Source organism: Engystomops pustulosus, chromosome 1 (assembly GCF_040894005.1).
Source record: "Engystomops pustulosus chromosome 1, aEngPut4.maternal, whole genome shotgun sequence".
NCBI classification, from domain to species: Eukaryota; Metazoa; Chordata; class Amphibia; order Anura; family Leptodactylidae; genus Engystomops; species Engystomops pustulosus.
This window is the reverse complement of record NC_092411.1, coordinates 181,693,511-181,706,924: the sequence shown is the minus strand read 5'-3', so window position 1 is coordinate 181,706,924 and position 13,414 is coordinate 181,693,511. Positions and strand designations below refer to the sequence as shown.

The window sequence follows — 13,414 nt, the reverse complement described above, 5'->3', positions numbered from 1 at the left end:
CACCTTAAAATAATCATGTGGATGCAGTTATATAACACAACCATTTTTGGTCACATGACTTGCATTACTTTGATATTACAACATCGGGGCCCTGGGAGGTGCTAGTCTTAAAACTGGACTAAAATAATCATTTATTCACTTCTGTCACGTTTCATGTTCTTGCTAATGCCAATCTTCTATTTGAGGAAATCTCTCCAATTTGTTTATTGTGCACGGTTAATAATCTGGGATCTTCTGTAGCAAAGGGGTAAAAACAGTTCATCTACGTAAATATGTAAATTCCTAAATGTGCAAGATAAAAATCATGATTTCTGCACAACCCCAAATTACAGTGACCTCACTGGTAACATTTCCAGTTCTTGCTTTGATTAATCCTGGTTTGTCATACAATTGAGATCATTTTTGTATTGTCTCTTGAAGTTATAGTTCTAAACATTAGTACACACAGGTATAGGGAAGTAAATGAGCAATTTAAACAAAAAAACCTTTAATAGCATATTACAAACAGGATGATTTTATAATCTAGAAATATGAAACTTGAAAAAATGTATCAGGACTGTTTTACTTTCTGCGCATCTAGTATGACAATAACTACATATGTAGTTTCTCTGTGTTTTTAAGTCTTGCCTACTACATGAAAATCAGGTTGTCTGGGATTTGGCCATTGAAGCCTGCAAAATTAATGTTATATTTTGGAAGTCTTTCACATTTATAAATATGAGCACAAATATCCAAATTATCAACACAGAACGTAAATCCAGCAGTGATTCCGCACTGTTTTTTAATGATCGAACCCACTCCATAAATTTTATCTCAATCCAAAAAAAGCGCAAGAGTGAAAGATGGTTCCTACAAATCGAATCTCACAAAAAAGTTCCTTAAAATATTCAATTTTTTATTGAAAATTAATATTTAAAACAGACAAACAATTTACAACATTTGTGAATATCTACAGATTATTAGTTTGGATCGTTCCTGAAGGTCCAAAAAAGTCCATCACTACAATACCAATGTTTGTAATTATGAGACTCATACTTATATATGTAATGCAATAGCTGCCAGTATTATGTCAAGTGCAAAAATGCCGATGTAGATTGCTCAACCCAAAATAAAAAAGTGCCCATGCATGAAAAAAAGGGTCTGTATATACCAATGGGTATAGTAGAAGTGCAAAGTTGCAAAAGGGAATCAGATGTAAATTCGCTTACCCATGGTATATGTGGTATGTAGAGTGGAGAACCCCGACGCGCGTTTCGCGTGCCACCGCTTCCTCAGGGGGCCTGTGTAGGTGTGTGTGCACTCTCTCATTTTTTATAAGGGAAGCGTGTCACGTGGGGGAGTGGGAACGCCCGCCTTATCGGCCGGAACCAGACACACGGAGACCACCATGCCCACGACCGCGTCATCGTGGGGGCGGAGTCACCGGTGTCACATGATCCCGCCGAGTGCGGACGTCACGCGCATCTCTCGACCTGTCTCCTGGTACCGCCCCCGCATCAGTGGTGAGCGTAATCGCGAGTCTGGGAACATGTTACCCAGAGATCGCAAAGCGCCGCCACAGACCGGAGGGCAGAAAAGCAGGAGACCAGGTCTAAGTGCACTCTGCATTTAAAAGATTTCTATGTGGAAGAATAAGTGTGGGGAGGGAGGGGGAGCCCTATAAAGAACAGGGAAAAACCAAATATATCAACGGGGAGGGAAGAGAGGGGGGAATCTAAAGTGTATCCAATTCTATATAAAGTTCTAAGTGAAAAATAAAGAATGTACAGCATAAAAAACAAAAAAATAATAAAAAAAATAAAATAAGAGGGGATATATACTATTGTGAAGGAAAAAGAATCTTGTATAGTGAGTTGAAAGAATTGTTTTCTTGTAAAGTGACGGTGCATGATTTGACCTAAGTGTGATAAAGTGCAATAAGTGTAAATTGTGAACTGTGATTCACAACCATAATTAATGATTTGTGAGCCTGATATTGGGATCCATAAAGTGCCTGGTGCATAATGTACATAATGTATAATCTGATAAACATTAAACACAGTAATAGCAAAAATTCAGATTAGTGAACAAAATTTATATATACAATTATTACATTCCATGCTGTGCAAGGTGGCCACCATATATTGTGTTTGACCACCCGACCCAGTAATAGACTGCTCAGTCAAATCATGCACTGTCACTTTAAAAGAAAACAATTCTTTCAACTCACTATACAAGATTCTTTTTCCTTCACAATAGTATATATCCCCTCTTATTTTTTTTTTTTTTTTTTTATTATTTTTTTGTTTTTTATACTGTACATTCTTTATTTTTCACTTAGAACTTTATATAGAATTGGATACACTTTAGATTCCTCCCTCTCTTCCCTCCCCGTTGATATATTTGGTTTTTCCCTGTTCTTTATAGGGCTCCACCTCCCTCCCCACACTTATTCTTCCACATAGAAATCTTTTAAATGCAGAGTGCACTTAGACCTGGTCTCCTGCTTTTCTGCCCTCCGGTCTGTGGCGGCGCTTCGCGATCTCTGGGTAACATGTTCCCAGACTCGCGATTACGCTCACCACTGATGCGGGGGCGGTAGAAGAAGACAGGTCGGGAGATGCGAGTGACGTCCGCACTCGGCGGGATCATGTGACACCGGTGACCCCGCCCCCACGATGACGCGGTCGTGGGCGTGGTGGTCTCCGTGTGTCTGGTTCCGGCCGATAAGGCGGGCGTTCCCACTCCCCCATGTGACACGCTTCCCTTATAAAAAATGAGAGAGTGCACACACACACCTACACAGGCCCCCTGAGGAAGCGGTGGCACGCGAAACGCGCGTCGGGGTTCTCCACTCTACATACCACATATACCATGGGTAAGCGAATTTACATCTGATTCCCTTTTGACATATAATTATTGCAACTTTGCACTTCTACTATACCCATTGGTATATACAGACCCTTTTTTTCATGCATGGGCACTTTTTTATTTTGGGTTGAGCGATAATCTACATCGGCATTTTTGCACTTGACATAATACTGGCAGCTATTGCATTACATATATAAGTATGAGTCTCATATAATTACAAACATTGGTATTGTAGTGATGGACTTTTTTGGACCTTCAGGAACGATCCAAACTAATAATCTGTAGATATTCACAAATGTTGTAAATTGTTTGTCTGTTTTAAATATTTAATTTTCAATAAAAAATGGAATATTTTAAGGAATTTTTTTGTGAGATTCGATTTGTAGGAACCATCTTTCACTCTTGCGCTTTTTTTGGATTGAGACAAATATATAATTAGTTGGTACAGTTTGATCAATTCAGTTTGTGCTGAATATTTTTTGATAAGACTTTGAGGAAAATTTTTAAATTTCCTTCAAATGTCAGTACTATTCCTGATCTAAGCATTTAGGCCAGGTAGAGCGACCTTTATTGGTCTGAGGCCATATTTTAAAACTGTCCAACTTTTAAGGCAACTTACCATCACGGATCTACCTAAAAAAGGGAGATCCGATAGTAGGTTGTTGCAATAATTCTCACCCCCTAAAGTATTTTATAAGCATTACAGCTTTAGCAGTATTTTCACATAAAATCCTTATCTTTGATATATGTCAATGATCAGCAGAGGCTACTGGGGTGTGGAGAAGCCATTGAGTTGAAGTAAAGGCTACTCCACTGCAGAGAAGCCTGTGCTGATCATGCCTACCAGCGCCTCCATGGTACTAGGGTTGCACCAATACCAAAATTTTGAGTGCCATGTGATACTCAATGCTGATACGATCCTTTTCATGAAAAGAAAAAAAGTATTATTTGAATTCAAAATGTTTATCACAACATGCAAAAATCTGAATAGAAAATCTGAATCAGATTTTTTTCCTTAAAGGGAACCTACCACCACAAATCTACCTATAAAGGTAGATTGGGTGGTAGTTGGATCAATGGGACGTGAGGAGAGCCCTTTTAAGGGCTAATCCTCACGTCCCTGCACTTTTTTAATAACTTTAATTTGGTATTTATTCAAATTTACTTATGCGGCTACCGGGGCGTGGAGTAGCCGCATATGAGATTACACGAGGCGGCTACTCCACGCCCCGGTAGCCATTTTACCACTCCTACTCACCCATCTTCGGCGCGCAGCTCCGTGTAGCTGCGCGCCCTCGTCCGGCGATCCTGCCGTTTGCGCATGCGCAGAAGAGCAGGCCCGCGCCTGTTTCGGAGTTGTGACCGCGCAGGCGCGGGCCTGCTCTTCTGCGCATGCGCAGACGGCAGGATCGCCGGACGAGGGCGCGCAGCTACGCGGAGCTGCGCGCCGAAGATGGGTGAGTAGGAGGGGTAAAATGGCTACCGGGGCGTGGAGTAGCCGTCTCGTGTAATCTCATATGCGGCTACTCCACGCCCCGGTAGCCGCATAAGTAAATTTGAATAAATACCAAATTAAAGTTATTAAAAAAGTGCAGGGACGTGAGGATTAGCCTTTAAAAGGGCTATCCTCACGTCCCATTAATCCACCTACCACCCAATCTACCTTTATAGGTAGATTTGTGGTGGTAGGTGCCCTTTAAAGGGAATCGGTCATGAGGATTTGGGTACACAAACTACCCCTCAAATCGTTATCCAGGAAGCTGTCTGGATTACAGTAATGTCCTTTTATATTCTGGGAGATTTGACATTACCCATAAAAATAGCTGTGAATGCTATATTTAAATGACCAGTGAAGAGTCATCCTAGGATGTCTCCTCTAAGCTTAATTTATGGGTAAAACCAAAAATCGCGCATAAATCCAAAAATTAGGCACTCCCACATGTGAATAAATATTCGATCATATGAAATGCAACGTTTCAGCTAACTCAATGTAGCCATTCTCAAGCAATGTGAACAGTGTTACAAGTCAGGTTTAAATCCCCTGCAGGATGTGACATAAGCAGTGGATATTAACCCCTTAACGCTCTGCGCCGTAGCTCTACGGCGCAGAGGTATAAGGGATGTATGAAGAGGGCTCACGGGCTGAGTCCTCTTCATACAGAGGTGGGGGTTTTTGCATATTGCACAAAACCCCCACCGCTAATAACCGCGGTCGGTGCTTGCACCGATCGCGGCTATTAACCCCTTCAACGCCGCCGGCAAAGTCGCCGGCGGCGTTTAAAAGACGGCGGCGCGTGGGCGCCGCCATCTTTTTTTCGATCGCCACGCCCCCGAACGTCATCGGGGGGCGGCGATCGGTTGCCATGGTAGCCTCGTGTCTTCTTTTGACACGAGGCTATCTGGCAGCTGCAGATTCGTTACAATGAGCCAGTGGCTCATTGTAATGAATGTGCTGCAAAAATGCCATATATTGCAATACAGAAGTATTGCAGTATATGGTAGCAGCGATCTGACCATCTAGGGTTAATGTACCCTAGATGGTCTAAAAGATAGTGAAAAAAAAAATAAAAAAAAAAGTTTAAAAAATAAAAAAAATTAATAAAATATTAAAAGTTCAAATCACCCCCCTTTCCCTAGAACGGATATAAAACATAACAAACAGTAAAAATCACAGACATATTAGGTATCACCGCGTCCCAAAATGCCCGATCTATCAAAATATAAAAACGGTTACAGGCGGCGGTGACCTCCGAGGCGGGAAATGGCGCCCAAATGTCCGAAATGCGACTTTTACACCTTTTTACATAACATAAAAAATGAAATAAAAAATGATCAAAATGTCGCACAGACCTCAAAATGGTAGCAATGAAAACGTCGCCTCATTTCGCAAAAAATGACACCTCACACATCTCTGTGCGCCAAAGTATGAAAGTTATTAGCGTCAGAAGATGGCAAAAAATTTTTTTTCTTTTTTGTACACATTCGTTTAATTTTTGAAAATGTATTAAAACACAATAAAACCTATATAAATTTGGTATCACCGCGATCGCACCGAACCAAAGAATAAAGTAGGCGTATTATTTGGAGCGAAGAGTGAAAGTCGTAAAAACTGAGCCCACAAGAACGTGACGGTTTTTTTTCAATTTTTCCACATTTGGAATTTTTTTTCAGCTTCGCAGTACACGGCATGTTAAAATAAATAACATTACGGGAAAGTAAAATTTGTTACGCACAAAATAAGCCCTCACACAGGTCTGTACACGGAAAAATGGAAAAGTTATGGATTTTTGAAGTTGGAGAGCGAGAAATGAGCCGGAAAACCCTCCGTCCTTAAGGGGTTAAGTGTACAAAATTCATTACATATTTACAAATATTCAGTGAACAAGGAATGCATAAAGTGTAAAGATGTGTAAAACCTCATATTTTTGGCTTTTTTTTTTTTTTTTTAAGGCGTTCATTGTGCAGGTTCACTAATGATAGTTTCACTCTATTGTTCAATACGGACGTGGTGATGGCATATGTGTAGGGTTTGTGTGATTTTTCACTTTTTACCATTATATGTGATTTTTATATGTAATGGGGAATTTGTATTCTTTTATTTTAAAACTTTTTTTGGTTACTTACTCCCACTATGGTTGCTTGTGCATTAGAATACCCTACAGTACATGAGTATTGCAGGGTATTATCACTGTCAGCCTATGCAAATGTATAAGCTGACAGACTGTAAGAGCCTGTCTGTGTGATAGGATCTTATAGAGCAGGGCATCAGGCAGCATGTGTTTTGTACCTTTCAGGGTGCATTGTCTCGTGGCAGTAACGCATGCGTTTTCAAACACATCAGCACAGCTGAGAAGAGGAGATTTTAATAGTGCAAATCTCCTCTTAGCTGTTCTGATGCGTTTTAAAACGCATGTGTTGCTGTCCCATATGATCGCAGGAAGGTATTACACTCTGGATAACACTTTGCTAACCCCTTCAAGACCAACATGTTTTTTTTTTTAACCTTAAATCCAAGCAAAATTAAGAGAATAGTTCCACGATTAGCAACCCCTGCGCCACATTCAGGGGATAGCAATCCTTACTATGAACTGTTCTTAATTTGTTTTTGGAGTTAATGGTTAAAAACATGGTGGTCCAGAAGGGGTTAAGGAAACGTGAAATGAAAGGTATAAACCACATACTGCCTGATGCCCTGCTCCCCTGTACTAAGGCTGTATGTAGAGCTGCTGGCAGACGAGGGAAGCCTCTAAATGCGCTCATCTTCCATGTTACAGACGGGACACCTCACTGCTGTCTTGTACTTGGACCATCCCCTCCCCCTTCCCAGCAGCAGCACAGGGAGGGGAACAGAGGAGCCTGTAGGTAGGTTAACCCCTACCTGCTCAGCTCCTGTTGTATAACGATCTTTCCAGCACTCGGCGCTCTCCTTGCAGCATCAGGGCAGCTGGAGGCTGCACTTTAGTGGAGGCTCTGGGGGTTGGGAGCCTGCAGCACTATATGAGTCTGAGTGTGAGGCAGTGACACAGGTAAGGGCAGTGCCAGAACATTACCTCAAGCGCCACAGTGACATCACACAATCTCCCTGCACCTCTCACTGACAAGTTGTCTACCCACGCTGCCTACACACAGAACGCGCTCTCCCTCTGATTGGTGGAGTGGTGATCACGTGGAACATTGCACGTCCACAACCTGGTATTGAACCATGCTGCCTTTCTGAATACTGAAAAGGTAACGAACTTTCGATGCATCGTGCAACCCTATTTGGTACACTTCCTCCTTCAGCGGCACAACTCTCCTACTGTGCACGCCTCCAGCTTCGGGATGAGGCCGCACTGCTGGCAGCAAAGGCAGGCAGGATCAACACAGGCTACTGGGGCGTGGAGTAGCCTTTACTCCAAAGTGAGACTACTCCATTACCCAGTAGCCTCTACCGATCATTTACATTTATCAAAGATCAGTATTTTATTTGAAAATGCTAACTGTAATGCCTATACAAAAACACTATGGGTTTAAACCTCCCATCGAATCTACCTTTATTAGGTATTTCTGTGATGGCAGTACAGCCTTTTAACCACAGTACAGGACAAAATGCCACCCCAGAAATTATAAATGCCAAAGTATAGCAATAAATACCAAATATTGCATTCAGAGCAGACAATAATACTGGGGAGCAGTGAGGATTTGTCAGCTGCTCTCGCTGCTACCCTGCCTCCTTTATCAAAGAAAGCTGTCATCAGTAGTTTTCATTGGGGTTGTCATCAGGGTGTAGGCTAGCTGCTCAAGGCTTAGCAGGCCGCTCTAGGCTTCTGGTTGCGATGAATATAAATGCTTGGTAGTAAAGATTCTCCGCTACAAATGAGCGGAAAAAGGCATTGGGAATGAATTTCAGTCCTCATGTTAGTACTGCTAGAGTGACCAGAAAACGGGAGCAGTGGAGTCAGGCAGAGGTTTGGCTTACTAACTCCTCAGCCGTGGCGATGAGACTTTTCTCTGCATGTACCACACAGCAATACCGTTGATGCCCAACATGTCTGCCAATTGCAGTGTACATTATAGGACAGTGGTGGCGAACCTATGGCACTGGTGCCAGAGGCGGCACTCGGAGCCCTCTGTGGGCACCCAGGCCATCGCCCCAGAATGAAGTTCACCGGACAGGACTCAAAGAATCTTCCTACAATGATAGGCGGATTTGCCCTCCTCCTTTCAACTGCATTGGTGTCTTTAGGAGGCGGAACGATTTAAAGTTGTCAAAGAACAAGGAGAAATAAATGACTGCTTAAATTGCTGTGCTGGCACTTTACAATAAATAAGTGGCTTTTGGTTGTAGTTTGGGCACTCAGGCTCTAAAAGGTTCGCCATCACTGTTCTAGGAAAAGTATCTTGCACAGTCCTTCTGCTCACTTCAAATGATCAGGCTTTACAAGCTCTGCTTCTTCTCTTCATTTATGTGCCAATTGGGGCCCTCCGCTCCAGCTCCCTAATCTCTAATAAGCTACTTATCATTCCTGCTCATTCAGTGTGGCATACAACCCAGTCAACCTGTTTTAATCATCCATACATTTTAAGGTGATCAATTGAAATACAATTTTTTTTTTTTCCGTCAAAAAAATATTGTCCGTCACTGATTACCCAAGCTGTACAACGATCCTGATATCCCACATGCTAGGTGCATTCAAAAAATGAAAAACCTATTCCAGTTTAGTTGGCTTTTAGATTACTTTTACCCTGAATGTCAACAGAAATCTTATACCCACACCCCTTAAATGAATAGAAAAGTTTTAATTGAAAAATATACTGATTTTTGTTCTTTTTGTCCTGGGAAGAACAAATATAAGTTGGATCAAAGTGATTTATATTTTTTGATGAAGCTTAAAAGTCTAAACTTACTATATGGGCAAACACAGCTCCTCTACATTTACACATACACAGCTCTACTACACACAAATTTTCCTTTGCTTCACTATACTGGATGTAACTTACTTTTTTCTTGTGCCATCTGTGACTCCCTCCCCTGCATATTGTGCACTTATTGCATCACTGAAGGATACCAAGCTTCTCTGAAAATAAGACCTACCCTGAAAATAAGATGTAGCGTTATCATTTTTAGCCTTTTTCAAGTAAGGCTGAAATGTAAACCTGTACCTGAAAATAAGCCCTAGTGAAAACTACTTTTTCTGAGCCATTGATTGTATTTATAGGTGCCACAGAACTGGAGATATGCACTGTTACAATTCAGAGTGTAATTTATATATACAGCTCACTCTCCCAAATCTAACTTTAACCCCTTACCTATTTGTGATGTATCTGTGCAAGCTCAGCCCTCTCCATACAAGGTGGGTGGTTTTTTTGTATATTGCAGCAAATAGCCACCGTTCACACTGATCGTGGGTGTTAACCCTTTATTTGCTGCTAGCCAGTGGCACGTGAGACTAATGGAAAGCAGCTCCCCTTTTTTTGCCATTTTGTTAAATAAGAAAAATTTTAATAAGTCATCAAAAAATCAAACTCATTCCGCAAAAAAAAAATCGCACCTCGCGCAGCTTCTTACACTGAAGTACTTTGTGCTAGACAATAGCAAAGTGAAGACTTCTAAAGTTATTGCATTTTGATGTCAATTGCTACAAGCAGCAACATGGATATAATATAAGTAGGGCTCATAAGAAAAGAAGAAACTGCCATTGATAGACATGAGATATTGGGTCCAATGATTCTATAGTAATAAATTCACAATGTAATTCAGGGTTTTGAGAGTTATCATTCTGATGGGGGGAGTAAGACATCCCTTAAATTTGCTCTATCCCATTTTTCTGAGCATAAAACGCTTCCTGCTTGTTGCATAACAGTCTGTAAAGTAAGATCAAAGACAGTCTAGGGTAGCCAGGCCTCAGGCTAGTTAGCACCGTTTTAAAAGTTGATTTTAGAAGGAAGTGTCAGGATTTGGGATCGGTAGATCCTCTGGACCACTGCGGGAGCTGGTACTAGCCGACACCTGGGACCGGAGTCTAAGTGGCACCTGGTCTTCACCAGAGCCCGCCGCAAAGTGGGATGGTCTTGCTGCGGCAGGGTGCTACTGCCACTGCCAGCAGGCATATGTCCGGCTCCAAGGAGAGGAGGGGGGATGACCCCACCCCATAGAGATTCGGGCTGCGTACGGGCTGTAACGCGAGGAAAGATAGGACATGTCCTATCCTTTTTCCAGTGTACGGAGTGTTACAGTGGCCATTGCCGTCTATGGGGGACGTACATGCAGCCTAAAGCTGGTGGCAAACATGCCATTTTGTCTGCGTTTGCAAACGCAGACCAAGCCGCACCCACCGGGGCGTGCCGCGGCCATATCGCATTGGCGTTTCTATGTAAACGCCTGTGATCGGGATAGTTTGCATTAAATTAACGCAAAACACTGGCGGCTCGTTCCCGATCCCAGGCGTTTCCATAGAAATGCTGATGCAATCGGCCTGCCCCGGTGGGTGCGGCTTTGTCTGTGTTTGTTAACGCAGACAAAGCGGCACGTGTGACATTACCCTAAGGGTTAAAGAACATTGGTGAAACTGATGGTAGATATCCAGCACTTGCGTGCGCCTTTCTTTATGCACTGAGTGCCTCTCTGCATCGCCAGGTTTTAACCTTATTAAATTGGAATGGCATATTCAGTACTGTCACTTGAAGTGTAACTTTTTATGCAGAAAGCCCTCTGTAGATAAAGAAAAAAAATGAAAAACTCAAAATAAAAGGCCAAGTTGTTAAGATGTCGAACAATACAACTTGTTCCACAAAAGTAATGAAACTTCACTGTGAAAACATGGCTCTCAGGACAGTCATTGGGTTAGATTACACTGAAACTAAAGTGAGTGAGCAGGCCAGCTAAATCCAGTTCCCTGTCATTTACCAGGTTTATCCTGGATTCTGTATTGTCAGAGGCAGTCCAGATCTTGTCACGGTCAAAGGCAAGATCTGGATTCTCACCAGTACGCTTAATTGTCTGTGGGTAAAGAGTAATGGCACTGGCCAATCCATAGGTTGGGAACATAATTGCAGCATAAAGATGAAGTATTAATCCTGTAGGTCATCAATTAATCTAGGACTGGGCAGGCCAATGTGATGCTTCACCCCTATAAACCTTAAGGTGAGCCTAAAACCCCACAACAAGTTTCCTTTTTAAAAATGTTATATATAAAATAATTTCCAAAATTACACAGTAGACAAAGCCACATCTGATTGAGCAGTCGGAGATCTACAACAAGTATGTGGAACCACAAGTCCTAGAAGAAACAAGTTTGCAGAGCTGTTCCTTTTTTGAGAGGGGGAGTCTTAAAGTGAGTAGTACCATTTTAGAAAATAAATGTTCTCCAATTTTCCAAGATACTTTCTGTATCAATTCCTCTGGGTTTTCTAGATCTCTGCTTGCTGTCCTTCTTTATTTCCAGGGGCAGAAATCTGACCATGGAGCCGAGCTCCTATGTGACTTCACATTACCAGGGATATAACAAGCCATGCACCTGCATGACCATGGTTAGATATCTGTCCACATAGAAGCTTTCTATAGAATAACAAGAAGCAGAGATCCAGAAACCCACAAGCAATTGGAATTGAAGTATATTGAAAAATTGTGTAATTTTCCATAATTCAATCAATTAATTTGCTGAAATGGGAACACTCCTTTTAACAGAATCAATTTAATATAGCCAATTTACTTTTCTTGCAGTCTATCCTTCATGGTCTTCACCTTTCCAGGTATATGGAAATAACATTCCTGTTCTCTTTCAGGTTCGGCTGTGTGGCAATTGATCGCATCCTTCTTGAAACTCCCCATCTCCGGGACGCATTGCATAGTTGGAGCAACAATTGGCTTTTCTCTCGTTGCTATTGGTTCCCATGGTGTGCAGTGGATGCAGCTTGTCAAGATTGGTAATTGACATTTCCTTTTATGAGTGAGGGTATGTGGAAAAATGTTTTTAGAAATATCAGGTCAAAAACATATTTTTTCAAAACATTCCATGGAAGTGGGGCACTGTTTTTAAATTCCCCTTAAATATATTAATTCCCTTAACATATCTCATTACAGGTAAGAAATACAATGCTAGTATTTTTCTTTTTTGCCTCCTTTCACCCATGTATGGTTTACAACATACAAGCCTGCAGCTAGTAAAACTTCATTATTGGTGTATTTTATCCATATAGTATAGATATTTTCCAAATTGTTTCCAATATAATTGGCTTTAGTAGCCGGAGGAACTGAGACTGATGTGTAAAATATTCCATAAATTGTGTAGTGTCCTTTATTTCCCTAAACCCAGAATATGCTTTAGTGAATGATAACCACATTATCTGCAAAAACCTATAGCTACTTCTATAAGGGATTAATAATTGACGCTCCAGAGTGTACAGAATTTCTTCTTTTTTTCTACAGAGCTACCATATATACGTGAGTATAACCAGAGGCCCCTATTTTCACCACACAAAACTGAGTATAACAAGCAACGTTAGAGAAGCTAGAAACTGATACTATAGGACATCCACGCGGTGTGGTCAGACTTTTATGAATTTTAGGTAGAACATACAGTACAGACCAAAAGTTTGGACACACCTTCTCATTCAAAGAGTGTTTTGTATTTTGATGACTATAAAAATTGTAGATTCACACTGAAGGCATCAAAACATATGGAATTATAGACTTGACAAAAAAGTGTGAAACAACTGAAAATATGTCTTATATTCTAGGTTCTTCAAAGTAGGCACCTTTTGCTTTGATTACTGCTTTGCACACTCTTGGCATTCTCTTGATGAGCTTCAAGAGGTAGTCACCTAAAATGGCCATCCAGTAGTCTTGAAGGAGATACTTGGCACTTGTTGGCCCTGTTGCCTTCACCAGCAAAGCACCTCCACATAATCACACCACCTCCTCCATGCTTCACATTGGGAACCAGGCATGTAGAGTCCATTCATTCACCTTTGCTGCGTCGCACAAAGCCACGGTGGTTGACACCAAAGATCTCAAATTTGGACTCCTCTGGTTTCCACTGGTCTAATGTCCATTTCTTGTGTTCTTTAGCCCAAACAAGTCTCT

At 41.5% G+C, this 13,414-nt stretch overlaps 1 protein-coding gene across 5 annotated transcripts in view; it reads left to right on the top strand.

Moving 5' to 3' along the window:
* Positions 1–13,414, top strand: part of SLC20A2 (solute carrier family 20 member 2) — a 75,262-nt gene that overhangs the window by 39,807 nt on the left and 22,041 nt on the right. For all 5 annotated transcript variants that reach the window (XM_072114372.1, XM_072114388.1, XM_072114382.1 and 2 more), the window contains exon 3: positions 12,115–12,255. In XM_072114372.1, the coding sequence (XP_071970473.1) occupies positions 12,115–12,255 (141 nt within the window). The remainder of the gene's footprint in view (positions 1–12,114; positions 12,256–13,414) is intronic.